At 36.8% G+C, this 21098-nt stretch overlaps 1 protein-coding gene across 24 annotated transcripts in view; it reads right to left on the bottom strand.

Moving 5' to 3' along the window:
• Window positions 1-21098, bottom strand: part of ROBO1 (roundabout guidance receptor 1) — a 1127179-nt gene that overhangs the window by 28113 nt on the left and 1077968 nt on the right. For 14 of the 24 annotated variants that reach the window (XM_084991649.1, XM_084991648.1, XM_084991651.1 and 11 more), the window contains 6 exons: window positions 20210-20252; window positions 13246-13400; window positions 10064-10399; window positions 7469-7576; window positions 4689-4833; window positions 466-714 (listed from right to left, as the gene is read on the bottom strand). In XM_084991649.1, the coding sequence (XP_084847775.1) occupies window positions 466-714; window positions 4689-4833; window positions 7469-7576; window positions 10064-10399; window positions 13246-13400; window positions 20210-20252 (1036 nt within the window). The remainder of the gene's footprint in view (window positions 1-465; window positions 715-4688; window positions 4834-7468; window positions 7577-10063; window positions 10400-13245; window positions 13401-20209; window positions 20253-21098) is intronic. The other 10 variants (XM_021071380.2, XM_084991658.1, XM_084991660.1 and 7 more) reach the window with 1 other exon arrangement.

Below are 21098 nucleotides of genomic sequence, written 5' to 3'. Positions count from 1 at the left end.
AAATTCATTCTTCTGCAACATTATAACTATTAAAGAACAGATCATTCTGCAGACTTAATTTAAAGAGACAGGAGAAAAATCTATTTCCCATAGACTAAAGAAGTGACATACCCATGCATAAAGAAGACTAAAATACGAAAACAGTCATCATCAATAAAATGTTACAAGATTAGCAACCCACATATTTTACTACATGATCTCCGCATGTTTATAAATGTAATTATCATAAGTGGGTGAGTATTAAGGTGCATTATTTTATGGCTGCAAGTTCACTGGGATCAATTACTCTAATGTTCTGATCAACAATATTACTTTATATGTTAATTACGAAGGCTTACTGTGTGATGAGACTGGAAAAAAGCCTCATGTGACCTGAAAATTACTTCATGTAATAGCATTCTGTAAATGCCACTTAGGAGTGGAAATTATCTGGTTTGTCAGTGAAGAAGGCTTGTGACAACATACCTCCTGTCGGGTTGGAGCTGCATGTGGCCAATCTCCTCTGGGCAATCCTGTAACATGGGCTGGAGTTCTTCCTGTGGAGAGGGGGTCAGAGTGGCAGTGGACTGGTGGCTATAAGACACGGCAGCTGGAGAAGAGGCTGCTCCCCGCACAGGCGGAGTGGGGCCTCGTTCATCTTCCTCTTCTTCTAGTTCACCTTGCTGCAAATACATCCTTGCTGGTGGCACAGGACATGGCATTTCTTGGTCATAGCTAAAACAAATTATAAGGACACTTAGACTTAACTTCAGGTTAATTCAAATAAACTACCTGTAGTTAGTGAAATACTAGCTTTGAATTGCTCTTTATTTTAAATATTTATTCATTTAATTTATTTATTTCTGTGGCTGTGCCTGCAGTGTGTGGAAGTTGCTGGGCCAGGGATCAAACCCACAGCGATGACAATGCAGATCCTTACCTGTGCCACAAGGGAACCTCTGACTTGCTTTTTAAATCTGAATGTGCTGGCTATATTAAGAAGGTATTGTTTTTTTGTTTTTGTTTTTGTTTTTTTTTTAAAGTCATTGTCGCAAAGGTTTGCGAAGTGCTATATATAATATTTTATTCCTCTGGGGGTTATAATTTAATTGGCACATTAAAGGCTCTGAGAGGTCCTGTGACAAAGAAATCTACTTAACAGAGTTTAATTTAGTACTCCGCAAATGTGTTTGGTATATCCCTCCAACTCAGCATGATCTCTAAAGGATGACTCAAAGATGGTCCTGTGGATGATCCAAAGATGATACACTAAACTCTGAGGAAAATGGCTCTTGAAAATCCTTTCAGAGGGAGATCAGCGTATTAGTCCGATCTGACCCCCTTTTTCCCTGAAATCATGATAAATCACTATTTCTTCAGTTGAGCACAAAATGAAGTAACAGTTGGCTTGCATTTAGGAGGGTGAACAAAAAACCCTTATAAATAAAATAATCAATAAACAATAAAATGCCCCTCTAGGAGTTCCCATCGTGGCTCAGTGGTTAACGAATCCGACTGGGAACCATGAGGTTGTGGGTTCGATCCCTGGCCTTGCTCAGTGGGTTAAGGACCTGGCGTTGCCGTGAGCTGTGGTGTAGGTTGCAGATGCGGCTCAGATCCCGAGTTGCTGTGGCTCTGGCGTAGGCCAGCGGCTACAGCTCCGATTAGACCCCTAGCCTGGGAACCTCCATATGCCACGGGAGCAGCCTAGAAAAGGCAAAAAGACAAAAATAAATAAAATAAAATAAAATAAAATGCCCCTCTACTCTTCTGCTAGAGGTGTGAGGAAGCTCTAAATAGTTCTGGGGAACAGTCATGCCAATCTCTTTTCTCCTACCTCAGGGCATATGGTTAATTAGCATGGCAGTAACTTAAGGCATTATAAAAATTTTGTTCCTGTTACCCACCCCTTTTATGCCCCTGCTCACTCCTGCCCCCCCCGCCCATGGATATTTCCAGGCAAGGGATTGAACTGGAGCCACAGCAGTGTCCTAAGCCAACAGCGGTGGCAATGCCAGATCCTTAACCACTAGGCTACCAGGGAACTCAATCCCTGTCTCTTGTTCATTCTCTACCAGCTGTCATGTTTACCAGAACTCAGGAAAGTTGATGCTCATATGATTTCTTAGTAGATGCTCATATAATGTGATTTCTTTGTATCTTCTTTTACTGAGCTAATCCCACTATCTTCCTCTTTGATACTTTTTTTGTTTTCTATGTATCTTGTACTCATTTTGACATTCCTCTTTCTTCTCTACCTCAAACTGTTTCCCAGTTCAATTATATTCTACTTCTAAAAAAACCTCTAGAATCTATTGCTTTTTCTCCACCTTCATTCACATTGTTTCCGAGATTACTTTATCATAATATGTGTCACTCCAGTTATTCACCTGCTTTAAAATAAGTGGCTCTCTAATTGCCTAGAGAATAAAATAGGAGCATCTACTAAGACATTTGAATATCTTTATAATCTGGCTTACACTTGCCTTCCCAGCTTCCTCTCACTTCCTACCATGTATATCATGTTAGTTTTCTAGGAGTTCACATCTCTCTGTGGTCTTAATGTCCATGAAACCCCTCCTCTTGATTAAGAACCATCTCATTTGGTGAGATCAAGAACAAAAACAGCAGATCAGACTCTTCCCAGTTAGAATCAGACTTTCCCTTTGGGACACAGTTGAATCCCTTGTTTGTTTGTTTTTTTTAACTACATCCACTAATTTTGTTTTACCCCTTTTTTTGGTGGACTAAAACAGCAATACATGTTGTTAATACAGCCTAGGAAATGAATTTTTAAAAATCAGTAAATCCTGGTTATTTGCACATTCCATATTTGCAAATTCACCTATCTGCTAAAAAAATATGGGTAACTCAAAGTCAATACCAATAGCATTTTTGTGGTCATTCATGGACATATACAGAGAAGCTAAAAATTTGTGTCACCTGATAGATGCATACATTCCTATCTGAGGTCAAATAAGGTGACATTCTGCCTTCTTGTTTCAGCTCTCAGACTATAAACCAGCATTGTTTCCTTTCCATGGTCTAAATAGGGCCATGTTGTTCTCTCTCTCTCTCTTTTTGTTTTATGTTGGTGAGTTCCCTATTTAAAATGATCCCAAATGTAGTACATTAGGGCTGTCTAGTGTTCCAAAGTGTAAAAAAGGTTCTGATGAGCCTTAATGGAAGATGTATTTATATTAAATAAACTTTGTTCAAGAATGACTTACAGTGCTATTGGCTGTGAGTTCGATGTTAATGAATCAACAATATACATTAAATGTTGTTAAAAGAAATCACACATAAAATATAAAGTTTATGTATGGATTAGCTGACAGAAATACTGTGACCCAAGGCTTGCAGGAACCGAACCCTGCATTTCTCCTAGGAGCAATGGCTCAGCCTTTGCTAATTCAGTGATTGGAATATAAAAGTACAGAGACTGTGTTTCCCGGAATAGTGGGAACTATAATTTTTTTTTTAGGGGAGAGTGAAAGAACTATGTCTTTATCATTGTCATTTTAAACAAACTATATTTTCAGGTAGGTTTCTCACTTTTTTGGGTTCATTCTCTACATCAAACGAGTTCTCTTCCATTGATCATAGTGAAGCTTGTTTTGTTTTCTTTGGTGGTACTACAGAATCTGGAGTGTGGAACAAGCACATTAACATCCTTTTTCTTTTCCCAGGCCAGGTGTTGAACCAGAGTTGCAGCTGAGGCATATGCCACAGCCACAGCAACACTGGATCTGGGCTTCATCTGCGACCTACGCTGTAGCTTATGGCAATACCAGATCCTTAACCCAGTGTGTGAGAGCAGGGATTGAGCCACATCCTCACAGAGACAATGTCAGGTCCTAAACCTGCTGAGCCACAACAAGAACTTCCAGACTAACTTTCTAATTGCTGTCATATAGATTATTTATACTTGTTAAATCCTTGAGAGAGATAATTTAGTAAAGTTTAAATTCTACAGTTTCAGCATAATGTGACAAAATCTAAGAGCAAACAGTTTTCAGGATACTGCAGCTGTGGTATAAATCCACATAATTATTTTATTACAAAATCATATATATAATATATATATATAATGATATGTATGTGCTCTCATATATACTCATGATCATCTATGTAAATTATATGCCTATACAGTAAATATAAATATATAAACTATGTATGTATATAAGTGTGTGTGTGTGTGTATTCATGGTTCATGATTCTTAGTTCCAAAAGCAGCTTCCAAGTCACAAATTCCTTTTTTTGACAACACCGAGGAGGGTTTTTTGTTGTTGTTGTTGTTGTTTTGTCTTTTTGTCTTTTTAGGGCCGCACCCATGGCATATGGAGGTTCCCAGGCTAGGGGTCCAATTGGTGCTACAGCCACCGGACTATGCCAGGGCCACCACAACACGGAATCTGAGCTATTTCTGCAACCTACACCACAGCTCACCACAACGCTAGATCCTTAACCCACTGAGTGGGGCCAGGGATTGAACCTGTGTCCTCATGGATGCTGGTCAGGTTCATTAATGGCTGAGTCATGATGGGAACTCCACTGGGGAGGGGTTTTAAGTTCTGTTGACCTCTTGATATTATTTTATTCAGAGACAAATGTTCACGGACCTTAGGAACCAGCCTCTCCTTGGTGATTTAGTTTAATAGTTCATATGGGTTTAAGGAATCATCTAATTCCACTGAAGTTCGTCTTACCTTTCATCTACAGAAACACTGTACTCTTCACTATTACTATGAGGAGGAGGATGTGCAGGAGGAGGAGGAAGCAGGTCTGCCCAGTTCATGCCACCTTGTTTTGGTACTTTGGGTGTCCGTGCCCCTTTCTTGTGCCCCTGACTCCCTTTAAAAGAAATAAAGCGTTTAAGTCTTTCATTTCTGTCCTTTCCATCTTTTTTTTATTATCACAGGCTAATTATTTTCTGTAAACATGACCTTGTAATTCATATATAAATAAAGAGATAAACACTCTTTTCTTCATTAATTTTAAACCAAACCTTGTACAAGATGCAAAATATTGCCAAGTTTAACTGCAAAATAAATAATGAAAAAGCAATAAAATCATAAATGAATTTTACAAGTCATATCATTAATAGTGATCTTCTTACAGCAATTAATTGCATTATGGATTATCATCTAAAACAAATGAGCTGTAGACATATTTTCTGAAGGGCCTTTCTATTATTTAATTGCTGGAACCTAAAATACAATATGATACAGATACGATCTATTACATTTCCACTGTTGCATTAAATCACTGAATATATATAATTTGTACTTGTCCACTGAAATGTTTTAGGCACAATGAAATTACTAGTTTTCGTCAGAAAGGCAGGTGCAGATGGAAATAATTGCTGGAAGACCTAATACATCTAACAACAAAAGAAGCAGAAAAATGATTTTTAAAAAAGAACAGAAGTGTTTTTAGCCACTGTTTCTATAAAATTATGGCTTAGAGTGAAATATTGTTTCTTGAACATTCTTGGTCAAAATAGCTCAATTATTCAAGTTCCCCAATGTTCTGATATTAGATTCGGCATATTCTTTAACCATAGGTAGCTGCATATTTTGGGGTATTTAAAAAAATAGCTTTAGGTCAAAGATATTTGTGGACGAAGTGGTCTTTATCCTCCTCCTCCAATATGACACATTTTAGATTCTTCTGTAAATTATGGACAATAAGTCTATTATTATATTTCTTATATGATCCCTTAAATTCAGCGAATTATCTTGGTCTTTTTTATTTAACCTTTCTGAAACAACTCCAAGTTAACATGGTGCATGAAACAGGTCTTAGTATGTTCAGTGGGCCTTATTTTTTTTAAGTCACTTGGGGATATTCAAATAGCAGTGTTTGTTAAGCCAGATGTTCTTGCACTGGAATGTTACTGCACCACGTGTGGGCTGAGAGACAGGTTGCTACTCATCAATTATGATTGTCCGGCCTCTGCTTATGTATTTTCATCCTCTCTTCCTCTACTCAGTCGTCCTGTGTTGGAATGGCTATGCCTGTGTTGTGGAGTTGACTATACCCACCACCTTCCTCTTGATTTCCTGGCGTACATCTATTTACTATAACAACTCCATCTGTTCCGAAAGGCCTAACATCACAAACCTCTCCTATACGTCATTTAATTGCTTCATTCTCTTCCCTAATTACCACCAGATTTCACCTCTTTGTAATTTTTTACCGTATAGTCACAATACCGAATAATAAATAGCAACAGAACATCAGGACCTATGTAGCTAAGCTGAGGGATGGAGAAAGTCAATTGAATATTAACAACTTAGAATCATATGTTTTTCCATTAAGATGTGTTTCTCTTTAAGGGGGTAAGAATTCAAAGAAAAAGCAGCATGAAACATCAAATATTAAAATATTTTATACAATTTTTCCAAGAGTGCATCCTTGACATTTTTCTCTTAATGTAGAGTTTACTTACTTTAAAAAGGGGGAAAAAAAGTCGTTTGATACAATTTGACTGTTGTTAAGAAAGTCAAACCACATATAGTAGAACAAGAGTAGAACTATTTCTAAACTCCTTTAATTCAAATAGAAACAATTTCAATCAGTGACAAAACACAGGCTAGAGAATGTGAAATTAGCACGCCTTGGTCAAGGGAAGATAGTAAAATGCAAATTCCACATCCATTACCGAAAAAGAAGTAAGAGACTTGCCTAAAAGCACCTGTGGCAACTTTAATCCAGGTGCTGGGAAGTAATATTTCTACCCTCTCCCAGAGAAACAAACTAGAGTCAAGATCAATTGGTTTTGTTCTCATTGTGGTGTGACTTGCCACATGTTAGTTCTAATAATGAACTGCCTTTAATTAGAAAAACAGGACTTAAGTACCAGCAAGCTCCCATCTGCAGCCCCTATCAGGAAAACAGCTGGTAAACAGCTGCAACAGCATGAAGACCACAGGGAAGAGGCCGCAATGTGGCTTCTGAGGCACTGAAGTTGGGAGGCTGCTTTATGAGCAAGAATTGAGTGAGGGAGAGTGGAGAAATTATAAATTGAGGCAGGTTCCAACTGTACCTAAATCTCAGTATATCATCTCTTAGGCTTTTGATTCTGCTCAAATTGTATGTGCTTTTATAGCCTTCCTTCAAATGATAACATATTTAGCAAATTAACTCTATGTGGCAACATTTTTCATGATATTCTTGCTGAGGGGGAAAAAACATTTCAACTGCCTTTAAAGATGAGGTCATGCTTCTGGCTTTACTGCAGCTCCTTAACAAGGAGGAAAATAGGAGCCTCAATCTTTGTTACCCAATAGAACATAAAATGGTTTAGTGAGTGGACAGTCCCTCAGGTGCAGAGGAAAGACCCATGCCTAGAAGACTCAAATCACATAATGTGATTAGACATGTCATATACACACGTTGGAACATTAGTATTCAATTTGTAATCTCTGAATGCACCATTTTTTAAAATGAGAGATCGGTTTTCTCCTTGGTTTCTCTTACTTACCAGATGTACTACTGCCCCGGTCTGAACTATTGTAGGATCCTCCTGTATTCTGGTCATATGATTGGTTGTATGGGATTGTTGGAGGAATTGTATCATTGGCTCGATAATCTAGACATTTCAGATGAAAACAATTAAACATTTATTTTCTTTGGTGCCTCAATCATTACCAATGATTAGGCTTTTAAACTACCATGTTGATCACTTGCTAAGGGGTACATAAATGTTCAGGATAAAAAGCCAAGAAAAAATAAAAATCTTTAAATATATCCCCCTTTAAGATTTATAAAATACAAACTCTTTGTGTCATCTTCTTTACATGAATCTAACCAAACATAAGTGTGAACGAATCCTGTGAGGGACTATTTCTTCTTTTTAAAATATTTACAAATCAGCTAAGGCAGAAATCAGATTTGCTTGACTTCTTATCTTTAAAAGTATAGTAACAAAATAATTTTAATAATAAGAACTCAGGAAAATATCATGTCTGTGAATCATAAAAAAAATAAATGTAAAACTGAAACTTGCCAGCAAGATTATATCTAATAAAAAATATGTCCATGATAAGAAAATGAAATATCTCAGTCTCCCACCGATGCTTCTACTCATTTAGGCAGAGATGAAAATCCAAATGATAAACTCACCACTGGAATGTTATTGAGTAATAATCTGTCAGTCTAGTTGCATTCCAGTGTCTTTATTATAGTTTGACATACCAAGTCTGTTTACAAGCAGTGTAAACAATAAATCAGAGCTCTGAAATATTTGCACAGAAGACTGTCAGACCTTTCCAAAGTCCACAGTAAAGCCATACTCTCTGCAGGAATAATATGACATATGACAATAGTTTGAATCTTCACTGTAAACTCTATGATCACAGCAACGTTCCTATTCATCTTTGTCAGCCTTTGTTCATGAACTTGTGTATTATACTACGTGAAGGTCCAACAGAGAAAGACAAATACTGTGTGGTATCACTTACATGCAGAATCTAAAAAAATACAACAAACTAGTGAATATAAACAAAAAAGAAACAGACTCACAGATACAGAGAACAAACTAGTGTTTACGGGGGGGAGGAGCAATTTACGGATGCAGAGGCGGGATTAATAGTTACAAACTATTAAGTATAAAAGAAGCTACAAGGATATATTGTACAACAGAGTTAGTATAGCCAGTATTTTGTAATAACTACGAATGGACTATAACCTTTAAAATTGTGAATCACTAGTCATACAGCTAGAACTTATATAATAGTGTACCACAACTATACTTCAATAAAAATGGTTAAAAATACATATTGAATTGGGTTATTATATCATGTTTTCTTTTCTTTTCTTTCTTTTTTTGCTTTTTAGGGCCGCACTTGGGACACATTGAAGTTCCCAGGCTAGGGGTTGAATTGGAGCTGTAGTTGCTGGCCTAAGCCCCAGCCACAGCAACACCAGATCCGAGCCACATCTATAACCTACATCACAGCTCATGGCAATGCTGGATCCTCAACCCACTGAGCGAGGCCAGGGATCAAACCCACAAACTCATGGATAGTAGTCGGATTTGTTCCTGCTGAGCCATGACAGAAATCCCCAAGCGTTTTCTTAATCTGGGAAAAAGGCAAAATGGCTCTATTATTAAATTAAAACATATAACACTACATCAAATGAAATGTTTGTCTTAAGCTTTCTTTCTGTAATCTCCAACTATAATAGGCTTTTAAAAAAAAAAAAGTTCCCAACTCAATCCTGAAGAAAATAAATCTGTGTTTCTAATTATCTATGGTAAAATGTACCCTTTACCTGGACACTCATACAGAATTGCCCTGACCTATTTAAATTAGACCAATTCCTTTCTTTTCTAGAGTTATAACTTTGCAAATCATGTTATTAAAGCAGTAGCCTGAAGGACCACAAAGAAATCAAATACCTATCTCTTCCAACGTCCCGATATTACAATAGAGAAACATTCCCCTCAGGCCATAAAATACTATTCTGCTGCTACAAGTTAACACTGAACTCAATTTATTTGAGGTTCTATCCTGACAGACTTCAATCAGGTCAACCAAAGAAATTTAGGTTCTAAAATCATATACTGCAGCAGTCTCGGGAACTGCAGGGGGTAGGAGAAATACAACAAATGGAACCACTTCTCTAGTTCAAGTTAATTTAATTAATTTTCTTCAGTTTGATATAAAAATGCCATTCATTTATATGACCATGTAGAAGCAATTATCTCCCATTCTCGAGTGGAAAGAATGGGTTAGCCTATTTATTTAAAATGTGAGGTATTGTGATGGTTGTACATCTGCCTTATGAATAAAAGATGTCTGTCCTGAGCAATCCCTCACCTACCATTAAATTTAAATTCCTCTCAAAACCATTTGAAAATACTTATATATTATTATAAAATCAATTTTCCAGGGTTATTGTTGTGCTAATTAACTCCTTGACACAGGAAAATTTCAAAACCAAAGAAATGAGAACACGTTAGTGACAAAAGAAAGATTTCACTTGCTAGTTCTAGACAGGCTTCAGCACGTAGTGCCGAAGGGTTAAGGATGCCAACACAGAAAAGGATGGGGATAAAGGCAAGGCTCTTCACCTTTGTTCAGTTTGTTTTGCTCCATGATGTTATACTGAATCGGTGCCACTTCTTGCTTCTGCTGTCCAGGCGGTTTCCAGTGCTTCTCGCCAGAGTCCCCGCTGCCATTGTTCATGTTGTTGCTGAGGTTTGACTGGATGAGCTGGGTGGTGGCATAAGGAGTGGGCTGCCCTGATGGATTGACAAAACGCCCATCCTTCAGATTTGGGCTATTGAAGGTTTTCATCTCATTGATTTTGTTACTAAGGTCCACATCACCATAAACAGTTGACTCAGGGAGCATCAGATTTGTTTGTTTGTTATCCAGTTGGTTGTTATAATTTGCTATACAATCAGCTATGTGCAATGGAGAGGAAAAGGAAAAAGTCATTCTGCATGGTTATTCGTTGCAAGTTTCCTTGTAAGTAGCTTTCTGAGTCACAGTAAAATTGTTATGTAAAGTATAAATAGGTTTAAATAAGATTGGGGGAAAAAAAGGGCCAAGTATTCATATGTTCTTTCTAAAGAACATATCAAATGTTCTTTTTGTAAGAAAAATTGAGGGACTGAGAGGACACACAATTTATACAGAAAGTACTGCTAGAATTAGGTAGTAAATAATGCACCCAATTCAATTTAATTCAATTTTAAATCAATTTTTCTTTAACAACTCCGTTAATAGGAATTGCACTGAGATAACATATACAGGAATAGCCTTATGTGCCAACTTTAAATTTTCTAGTCTGGGGTTACTGCACTATTTGAAGTTATTAGTTAGCTTCTGAAGCAACAGAACAGAATTTATAGGCTGAGAATCCAGATCAAAAAACAAATCAAAACAAAACAAAAACCAAAAAAACCCCTCTGCCCTTAGAGCAAAGAACTTGGGATTTCAATAGTTTATGTAGTACCTCTCTCTATTTAAAAAGTATGAGGAACAGAGGTAGAGTAATAGTACATACTGCTCAGGAGAATTTTATTAGTTTTTTTTTTTTTTCTTGGTCATGCAGGGTAATGATTATCAGGAAAGGATGTTATATAATCATTTTTTTATGGTTTCATAATGACAACCCAAGAAGTATAAAATGACAATAATGATGGAAAAATGAATCATAGTAGCCAGGATAATTTTATCAAATAACGTTTGAAATAAATCTAATATATCTATTTCAATTTCACTGTAATTTCTCCCTCATTTAAATATTTGAGTAAAGTAACTAATATACATAAGAAATATTTAAAGCCTATAGTTGAAAATATTAAAAGAGCAGGAAGAACTAAAATCATCATTTAGTGGGTTTTTTTTTTTTTTTTTTTTTTGCTTTATAAAAGGGCTGAGCCCACGACATATGGAGGTTCCCAGGCTAGGGGTCCAATCAGAACTACAGCTGCCAGCCTACACCACAGCGACAGCAACTCGGGATCTGAGCCGCGTCCACACACGACCTACACCACAGCTCATGGCAACGCCGGATCCTTAACTCACTGAGAGAGGCCAGGGATCAAACCTGCAACCTCACGGTTCCTAGTTGGATTCATTTCCACTGCACCATGACAGGAACTCCCTAAAATCATCATTTAAAATTAAAACATTTTAAAATAAAGAATTAGTCAGCTATTTTACTCATAGTGGCTGCAACATTAACAGGTCACCTTGAGGATTAGTTTTCAACTGGATGTCCTAAAAAATGGAAAATTAACACAATAGCTACTAAAGATGTAAAAATGAATGCAGTTTTAAGAAAAATTTGCAACTTCTCTATCCTACTGAATTCAACTACCCTGCCTTTCAATAATAAATGATCAGGGATCAGTGGTATTTGATTCACCTGGCTTTTAGTAATTCTTATTTCTAATTTCTAGGTATTAAGTTTTATGTAATAGTGGTTAAGCAATATTATTAAAGGCAATATGGTTTTGGCAATCTCATTTTTCTTTGCCAATCTTTCTATATGAGGGCTATCCAACAGAACTTTCTGGGGTGATGGACATGCTTTATTCTGCATTGTCTAATACAATAGCCACTAGCCACATGCAGCTACTGAGCACTTGAAATGTGGCTAGTGCATATGAAGAACTGAATCTTAAATGGTATTTTATTAAATTTAAAGAGCCACCTGAAGCCAGAGGCTACCATATTGGACAACAGAGCTCTACAATTAATGTAATGGGTACTGCAATTTTTGTCTTACTTGGCTCAGCATAATCTTTCTTTTACTTATAATTATATAAGCACTTAGCTGTCTAGACAACTAGAGTGTGGACCTCTGGAGAACATGGACTTGGTCACGTGGATACATCATTTCCATCTCTGTATCCAACGGAGACTATGCACTTTATGGTGCATCACATTTTTTTTACTTGAATGCCTTATTCTATTTCCCTTTTCCTTAATTTCATGGATTATTTTACTTCTATAGTTGCATATTTTGATTCTTTGATTCTTTTTATATTTTCTATGTTGTGAATGAATGTTGAAAAGCTTTCTAATAAGAGATTATTTGTAGTTTTCTGTTTATCCCTTTGAGCATTGCATACTCTACATCCAAATTTTACTGTTATATTTTAGCATGAAATTTTAGAAAAGTAATTTACCCACACAAATTTCTGAACCAAAAAGCCACAATACAAAATTAGGATTAGTATATACACTGCAAAAGATACATATTTCTTGTATTCTCGGGATTTACTAGTATGCTATAAAAGTCTAATCTTGAATTTCAGTTAGCTTTCATTTAAAATTACTTATTACTACCATGTAATAATTATTACTATCACTGTTACTAAAAATTTTGGTTCACTCGAACTAGATATTTATTGATTTTTTGATCTGCTTTATTCCTAAGGTCTTGAAAATGAATACTAACACTAGAGTTAAAATGAGTTAGTAAGTCCATAATTACTATGAAGATGAATACTTTTGCATAATTTTATTTTTCCTTATTTGGTATCTATTCTAGAATTTATAGTCTCCATTCTTTCCTATACTGGGAAGACTTTCTGGGTGGAGAGTGAGATATCAAAATATAGGGATGGAGAAAATACCTGAATCAGGCTAGTTTGCTAAATAATGGTCAACATCTCATGAAAACATTGGTTAAATTCCCCTTCCGGTTTAGGGGGAAGAAAAGGAAAGTTATCTCCTCATGGCTGGTCCCTAACAATGCCAGGCTGGCATATCAAGCTGTCTCTGCGCCTCTAACCTGGGCGACTATATGTGGTCAGGTTGCTGTCGCTGTTCCCGTTGCCTGCTGTGCAGCAATTGATGGAGCAGTCATTGTGGTTGTTCCCTGTGTTAGGCCAGGTGTCTGCCAGCCATGGCTGTGTGGCAGGCTCACTGATGTTGAGAAGTCCTGGCCTAAAGAAAAAAAAAATGTTATTAAGTGTTATATAAGTAGCAAGTAATATTCCCTGTTCAGAATTCCAACAATTCTTCATCTCATTATTCTCACAAAGAACTTGGTCAACTCTGCTGAATGATATTCCTTCTACCTTCGAGACAAGGCAACCGTAGTGTAATCTCCTGGCACATGCCTCAGTTTATACAGCCATTACGTTGTAAACTTGCAGAAACTTAAAATGTTGTACTGTTTGTAATGTTTTACTTCATCTTCAGTAGCAGTAACTAAAAATCAAACAGGGAATCTAAAAATATGTCTTAGTGTTTGAGTAGCTTAAAGAATACTCTAGGTAAGACAGTTTGCATTTCTTAATTTTTGGCCTGTTAAAAAAATCACGATTCTTCTCACAGCTTCACTAAAAAATGGAACAAGCTTTTTTACTTAGATAACGGACCCTTCACACATAAGCACATTTGCATATTTTCTTTAAAACCATGTTTCAGAGACAGTGAGTTGGGGCTCTGTGACATTTTGCAGAAAGCTTTATCTGTGTTTCAGTGCACAGTTTTGTAAGGTTGTCAACATTTTCTGACGGTAACAATGTAAAATGCCACAAATCCCTATATAAACAAAGGAAAGCTACTGAATTAAATCTGGTAAAACAATGATGTCCACTATAAGAAATATTAGCGTTCATGTTTTTCTTGGCACAGCAGATGTTAATCCTCTTTCACTGTGCATTGGGAATGCAGAGGACATCAGCAGTTATTGATGGGAGCCCTGGACCTCCAGCGCAAGAGGCACAGACTGAAGTCCAGGAACGGCAATCTTGGTACCCTTTTCCAACACTGACTCTATTTGATAATTCAGCAAAAGAGGTGATGATTCATGATGTACTGTCAGCTCCACCGTAAACAGACTGGCACTACAGATTCTTCAAAGATTTTCTTCACGGTTTCATTTTCTTTGTAAAAGTGCACCAATCATGTTTCTCATTTACCTGGGAAGCAAGAACCTGATAGTTCACTCTCCATAGTTCCTATTCTGACACGTAGAGGACCAACCAAGGAACCTTATTGTGCATTTGATGGCTATTTAGGAATAATTCACTTCAAATGAAGAATATGGATTTATAATCCACAGGTCTGTATATGTGTGTATACGTGTGTACACATATACCTGTGATTAAATGAATATTTGCCCTTTGCCTACAATGTGTGAGGCATTGTTCTGAGTTCTTTATATGTATCAGCTCATTTAATCCTTATAACAATTCCACAAAGTAGTTACTATTATTGGCCAGATTTAATAGGTTAAGCAACTGAGTGCCTGAGGGAGGTTAAGAAACTTGTGTATACGGTGGCAGAGTTGGGATTCAAAGCCAAGTAGTCTGGCTTTGGAATTCACACTCTAATCTAGGATATATACTGGACACATATACTGGAGAGTACTGAAATTTCCTAAAATCCTCAAACATTTTTTTGTTTGTTTGTTTTTTGTCTTTTTTGCCATTTCTTGGGCCGCTTCTGCGGCATATGGAGGTTCCCAGGCTAGGGGTCGAATCGGAGCTGTAGCCACCAGCCTACGCCAGAGCCACAGCAACTCGGGATCCGAGCCGTGTCTGCAACCTACACCACAGCTCATGGCAACGGGATGAGCAAGGCCAGGGATCAAACCTGCAACCTCATGGTTCCTAGTCGGATTCGTTAACCACTGAGCCACGATGGGAACTCCCTCAAACATTCTTAATAAAAGGCAGAGTGGGGAAACGAAGTCTTAAAATTCAGAATAATGCTATTAAAACTGAACACACTCACTCTTAAATTTGTTGATAAAAATATGCTTTGAAGAGCAATGTTGCTGAACTGTTGAAATTTAAAACATTTAAATGCAAGCTGTATCACAGATATCTGGAGCCTTTGAAATTGATGTTGGTTATAGCAATTCTGCAACCAGTTACCTTTAGATTTTCTTATTTTCTCCTGAACTTAAAACCAAAGGTGTTATCACTATTGAAGTTATTAAAAATAAATCTCCATATTTGACACTGTAGAAATATTTTAGGATGTTTGAAGTATGGGTCAAATGGAAATTTTCCACAGCCTGATTTACATGTTTCAAAAAGAAATAGATAATATTTTTATGCTACTATGATTCTCTCTGAAAAAACACTTAAAAGTGAATGTTGTGATATCATCAGAGGCTGAGAGAACTTTTCACATGTATGGGTGATTTCCAAGAGGAAGCAGGATTAACAATTCACCTCCTAGCTTTCAGTTCAGACTTGTGTTTAGAATGCTAACTATTAGGGAAGAAGGTGAGTGAGTCAGGACTACGGGCCCAACAATGAATCTTAAAACGCTATGTGTTATATACATTTCAGAGAACTCTGAGGAAGTCAACGCATAGGCATAGGCAGCTACTCTGATAAGGGTTTTCGAGTCTTTTAAAACAATCTCACAAGCTATTTTTTTTGCATTTAAGATGATCTAGTGTGTATGAGACAGATTTAGCTGCCCAACGATAAGAAACAAAGCAGAAGCAAACACAGTGCTATTTACAGTAATTAATATGTGTCAAAAATATTATATAATGTTATCATATTTTATATATATATTTTACACGTATATCCATATAGTATATTAGTTGTTGAATTTTCATGCTAACATATCTGAGTTTTGCCTATCTCTTCCTGGTCTTCAGAAAGACATTATCCGGGAAGGGAAGACACTAGGGCTCATGAAAGCCATTATTTATCTTCCAGTTTATATTAATGGGGTAGTTTTGTGTCACAAAGTAAAAGAGAACAAATGCACTTAAATAATTTTGTGGCAATTACCTGTAATTCCTCTGCTCCTCTTACTCCAGATATTCCAATCACTCACTCAAAAAACAAACGAACAAACCTATTTGAACTCCTAAACCAAAAATACAGTTCTAGAAGATCAGGGGAAGGGGAAAATGGTGAACGGGCCTGGCAGTAAGGGTTGCATGTAGGCTGTTTCCTCTTTCCAATGACAGCTTGAAAGAGTTTTAAAGCCCAGAAAGAAGCAAGGGATAGATCTGAGGGTGGTCGGTTCTTTAGAGAGAAGCAAAGTCTGAGCTCTGTTTCTTTCTCACCTCCCACTGCCAGGAAATGTACTGTTGGCATTCTCAAGTGGGCTAGCCTGACTTTCCTACGCCTTTCTTCAAGCTTTCTGCTGTTTCCTGGTTTATGCTGTGGTCTGGGTTTTAATTAGGGTTTTGTTTTTTTTTGTTTTGTTTTGTTTTGTTTTTTAAAGATGTGATGGGGATGCTTGGATATGTGAGGTAAAGAAAATGAACAGAAATAGCTACTTCATATTTTCAGGATCCTCCCCTGGATTACAATTCAAGTCCTTTATCCTTTGCAAGTTGGGAAGAGGTCTCTTTGCTTACCACAATCCTCATTTTCCCTTTTCTGAGAAGAGTGAAATTCACAATTTTGGAGAACTAGGAGAGTGCTCTCTAGCTCAACCTTCTCCTTTATTAGAGGAAAATATCCAGCACCCAAAATTTTCTCAAGGGCTGAATTCGACCAGGTCTTGCGGCATTCATCCCTTCCTTCCTTAGATACCTTTTACTGGTATCTTTCAAAGACCAATAATTCATGTATTGAATTTATGGATATAATCTAATAAATTACATTTATTACATTCATTAATCAGTAATCAAGTAAAAATGTATTTGATTACTGATTAATAAAGCATATAGCCTCTACACTCCAGGATCTCACATTCTATTGAGAGAGACAATCATTTAGCCAGGAGCTGGGAAACTATTTCTACAAAGGATCGGAGAGTAACCATTTTAGGCTTTGCAGGACATATGTTTTCTGCTGCAACTACTCAGCTCTGCTGTTGTAGTGGTAAAGCAGCCATAGACAATATGTAAACAAATGAGCCTGGCTATATTTTAATAAATCATTATTTATAAAAATAGGTGGCAGTCCAGATTTAGTCCAAAAGCTATGGTTTGCTAACCCTGGATATTGACAAAAGGTAACTGCATTACCTCATATTAGGTGCTTAACTATGGTATTTATACAGCACAAAGAGTTCACATAGCAGGAGGACATAGCAGGTGAACCTCAGCAAACTGACAAGGGGCCGCATTCCAGGCTGATATAATAAGGACACAGAAGAGGATGCAATGTTGGTGAATGGTGGGAGTGGTGTGTGCGGGGGGGGGGGGGGGGGGGGTTTGACGCAGTGCATTGTAAGGTGTGGCACACAGAGGTGTTAAGGGTGCGGCAAAGCCCTGGAGGCTGTGGGCTTTGCATGTGCTGCCCAAGCTGGGTATTTTAAGTGGGATAGGTTCTATTGAAAAATGAGATTTTCAGAAGCTCAGAGACATAATCAATATGCATTTTAAAATTTCACTCTGGCTCCAATGGGCAAGAGGAATTAACAGGAAGTAGCACTAATGAAGGTAAATGAAGGCTGGACTGCCAGGAGGGTTTGTAATGAGGGGAGAAAAAGAGCTTGAAGTGAAACAGTATGGTGATAGTGAAGGCAATAAAAGCTAGGATCCACAAACTGCAGTAAGGGATGCAGTAAAGAAGATGATTTGAACATTCTGACTTAGGTATCATTAACCGAAGGAGGTGGGAGGTCCAATGAAGACTCGCAGAGTCTGAGATGCTCAAGGGAATTCAGTGTTGAAGGAATAGCATTAGAGAAGTGTATACAGGGGTCTGACTCATTGCTCATTCTCTTACCACTCGATCACAGAACACACACACAACAAACGTACACACATACACACATAACACACAGTACTCACACAGTCACAAATGGCTAGAAAAAGAGACCTTCCTAATGCATTCTTGATCCTCTTATCCTGTGCTATTTTTTTTTCCAAAGCACTCACCAACTGCTTCTATTATAGAGCTGACTTTTTAAAAAATGCTTATTATTAAGCTATCTCCCCCACTAAATATAAGGTTCCCAAGGATAGGAATTTTTATTGTCTTTGCTCACTGAGGCATCCCAGGCAACTAGAACAGTGCCTGTCACATTGTAGGTTTTCAATAAATATATTTGATGAGTAAATAAATTTAAAATCATGCATATAACTGTCATTTGAGCACTGACTCTAAGATCCTTATTCAACTGCATTTTCTGTAACATTCCAACATCTTTTACCATTTTATTTGGTAAAAAATTCATTTCTATTTGGGGTTCAAAATAAATCTGTTCCAAAGTAATACTATTTTTACATTCAAAAGGTTAATACTGTATGATGGTATATTGAGCTTTCCCAATGGACAGATAGTTCAGGAACTTTGTTCTTTTTGTAGTTTTCTTCTGCTGAAGAAACTAGCATTTGGAACCAAGTAATCCTTGCCATCACTTCTTCCTTGATAATCTGGTCTATGTAGGTTGTAAATTCCTTCAGAGCAGGAACTAGACTTGTCTTTTATATGTCCATGTGTGTGAGTGTGAGAGAAACAACACATGTGTGCACATGCCCATGCACAGAGAAGATGCTCAATAAACATTGCCATTGCTCTGATTAATGAGAAAGCTGAATCTACAGTCATGAATATATACATGTAGAGAAGTGGTAATATCATTAGGCATTCCAGATTTATCCACGAGACAGGGTTCTTATGCCAGAGACTGTTTCATGAATGTCTGGGCTCTGATTTAGATGGAATTTCCCTGGATGCAAAAACATGCCCTGGTTTAATTCCTGAATCAAGTGGATTTATTCCTTATGAAGATCCCCCCAGCTCTGGGGTTTTTCAGTGGCTGGCTATGTTTCACAGGTATGAAAACAGTAAGCTAGCAGCAATACCCAGGACAGAAAAGATTAGTGCTTATTGTCAAATTTGTACAGTTTTTGCTAAAGGTGGTCAACATTTTTTTTTTTTTTGCCACTCTGTGTCATATACTAAATTCAGTAATTTTATCACCAGATGATGTGCTCCTCAGATTCAGGAAAACATCTTACCTGTTTTTATCTTTTCTAGTAGCAACTGCATTATCTAACTATACAAAGCAGTGTGCTCAATAAGCTAACAAAATTTGAATTATAAAATGGTTTTGGTTGAAATATTTTTTCTTACACCTTAAGCTGGAGGTTGCTCTTTTTGAAAAGAAAAAAGTCATTGTAGAAAACCCAGAAGCTTGGCTCATGTAACTTATACCTTCTTTCAGCCCCTTTGAGCTGCCTGTCACATCAATTTGTGATTTCTCAGTGAATACATTAAAGTTCACTGAATAATAATTACCAAAAAATCATAAATGTAGGATTGAGATTCATTTTAATTAGAGATAAAAAACCTTCCGCGTTAACAAGCTACCTAGATTTTCCTTTTATTTCAACCTATTTCCCTGCAAATGGAGAGCTGAAGTATGCTGAATTTGTAACAAGAAAAAACAAAACAAACATAACCTACAACAACTTATGCAGCAATGCTGTGTTCAGCAGGTTTCCAAATGAACACTTCTTTGATAGTATCCGTTAACTAGCTATATTTCTTAATCTTCATAAATGCCATCACTTAATTACTTTAACTCCTTTTAATCATCTGCTAAATCAGCAAGTCTATTTTTCCCCGGTTAACGTGCTCCCTCTGGTGTTCACTGACCAAGATGCAAGGGATCCAGTCATTGAGTGCATTTGCGTGTTAACAAGCTTGGTTTAACAGCACAGCAGAATGGACTATTTCTAAAAGATTTAAACGAAGAATTTCACCTTACATTAAACCTTTTAAGCAAAGAAAACTATGTTATTGAGGAAGACATTAAGAAATATCTGGAATTCCCATTAGAATCTACAAAACAAGCAAGATAATTACCTCCCTCCACTGCTCACAGCTTCGCCTCCTCTTTGATAAGTTACTAGAATATTATAAAGAAAAAGGAAAAAATTAATAGACATATTTGTGTTTATATATCAAAAGCTATGACATTCATGAGCATCTTTCTAGAATGGAGTGTTTTCCCTCTTTCTACTTCGAAGCATTGCCAAAAATCATCCCAGGAAATGGCAGATCTCTGATTCAACTAGTATTTTTTTAAGATGGTGCAGAATTAAATGTTACTCTTATTTTCTTAATGTGCCCACAAAGTTGAGAACTAAGCAGAAGCAAACTTCAGCATATTCTTAATAAATATAACTATTACACAGTTGTACATTCAGTCTCATAGATTCCTATTTTGAATTTATTATTAGATCATGTAATTTCATGATTTTATGTAAGTGGAATCTTAAATTTTGGGAAAAAAAACATACCAGATCATTTTTTCCAGAAATATGAGTACCAGCAAGACAAAGTAAATGTTAAAATAAACCTTCTTTTCCTCCACACACAAAGATGTACGCCAAGTTGTGACTATTAATTAACGTGACATATTTTTTATTGTGGCTTGTGAAAACCCTTCTCATTATATTTTCATCATATATCCTTTAAGGCTCTTGAAAGCATTCTCAGCCTAATAAATTATGAGTATAAAAATGTAGCCATAACCAAAAAAAATATTTGCACATAGTTAGGCAAGGGTTTAAGAATATTAGCTTTTCTGTAAATACAGACAGATTTTCTGCGAAGAAACATTTCTAAAAGCTGCCAAATTCTGCTACTTAGAAGAACTCCAAACTGGGAGTCTGTTAAGGAGAGATAACTGCTTCCAGTGATTATAATAACTGGATTAAAACCGAGGAGGCAAGACTACAGGTACATCTTT

Source organism: Sus scrofa, chromosome 13 (genome assembly GCF_054392235.1).
Source record: "Sus scrofa isolate SSC_HxYL_T2T_F1_AM1 chromosome 13, Sscrofa_HxYL_maternal_Yorkshire_Landrace_v2.0, whole genome shotgun sequence".
Lineage (NCBI taxonomy): Eukaryota > Metazoa > Chordata > Mammalia > Artiodactyla > Suidae > Sus > Sus scrofa.
This window is presented reverse-complemented; position numbering and strand designations above follow the sequence as displayed.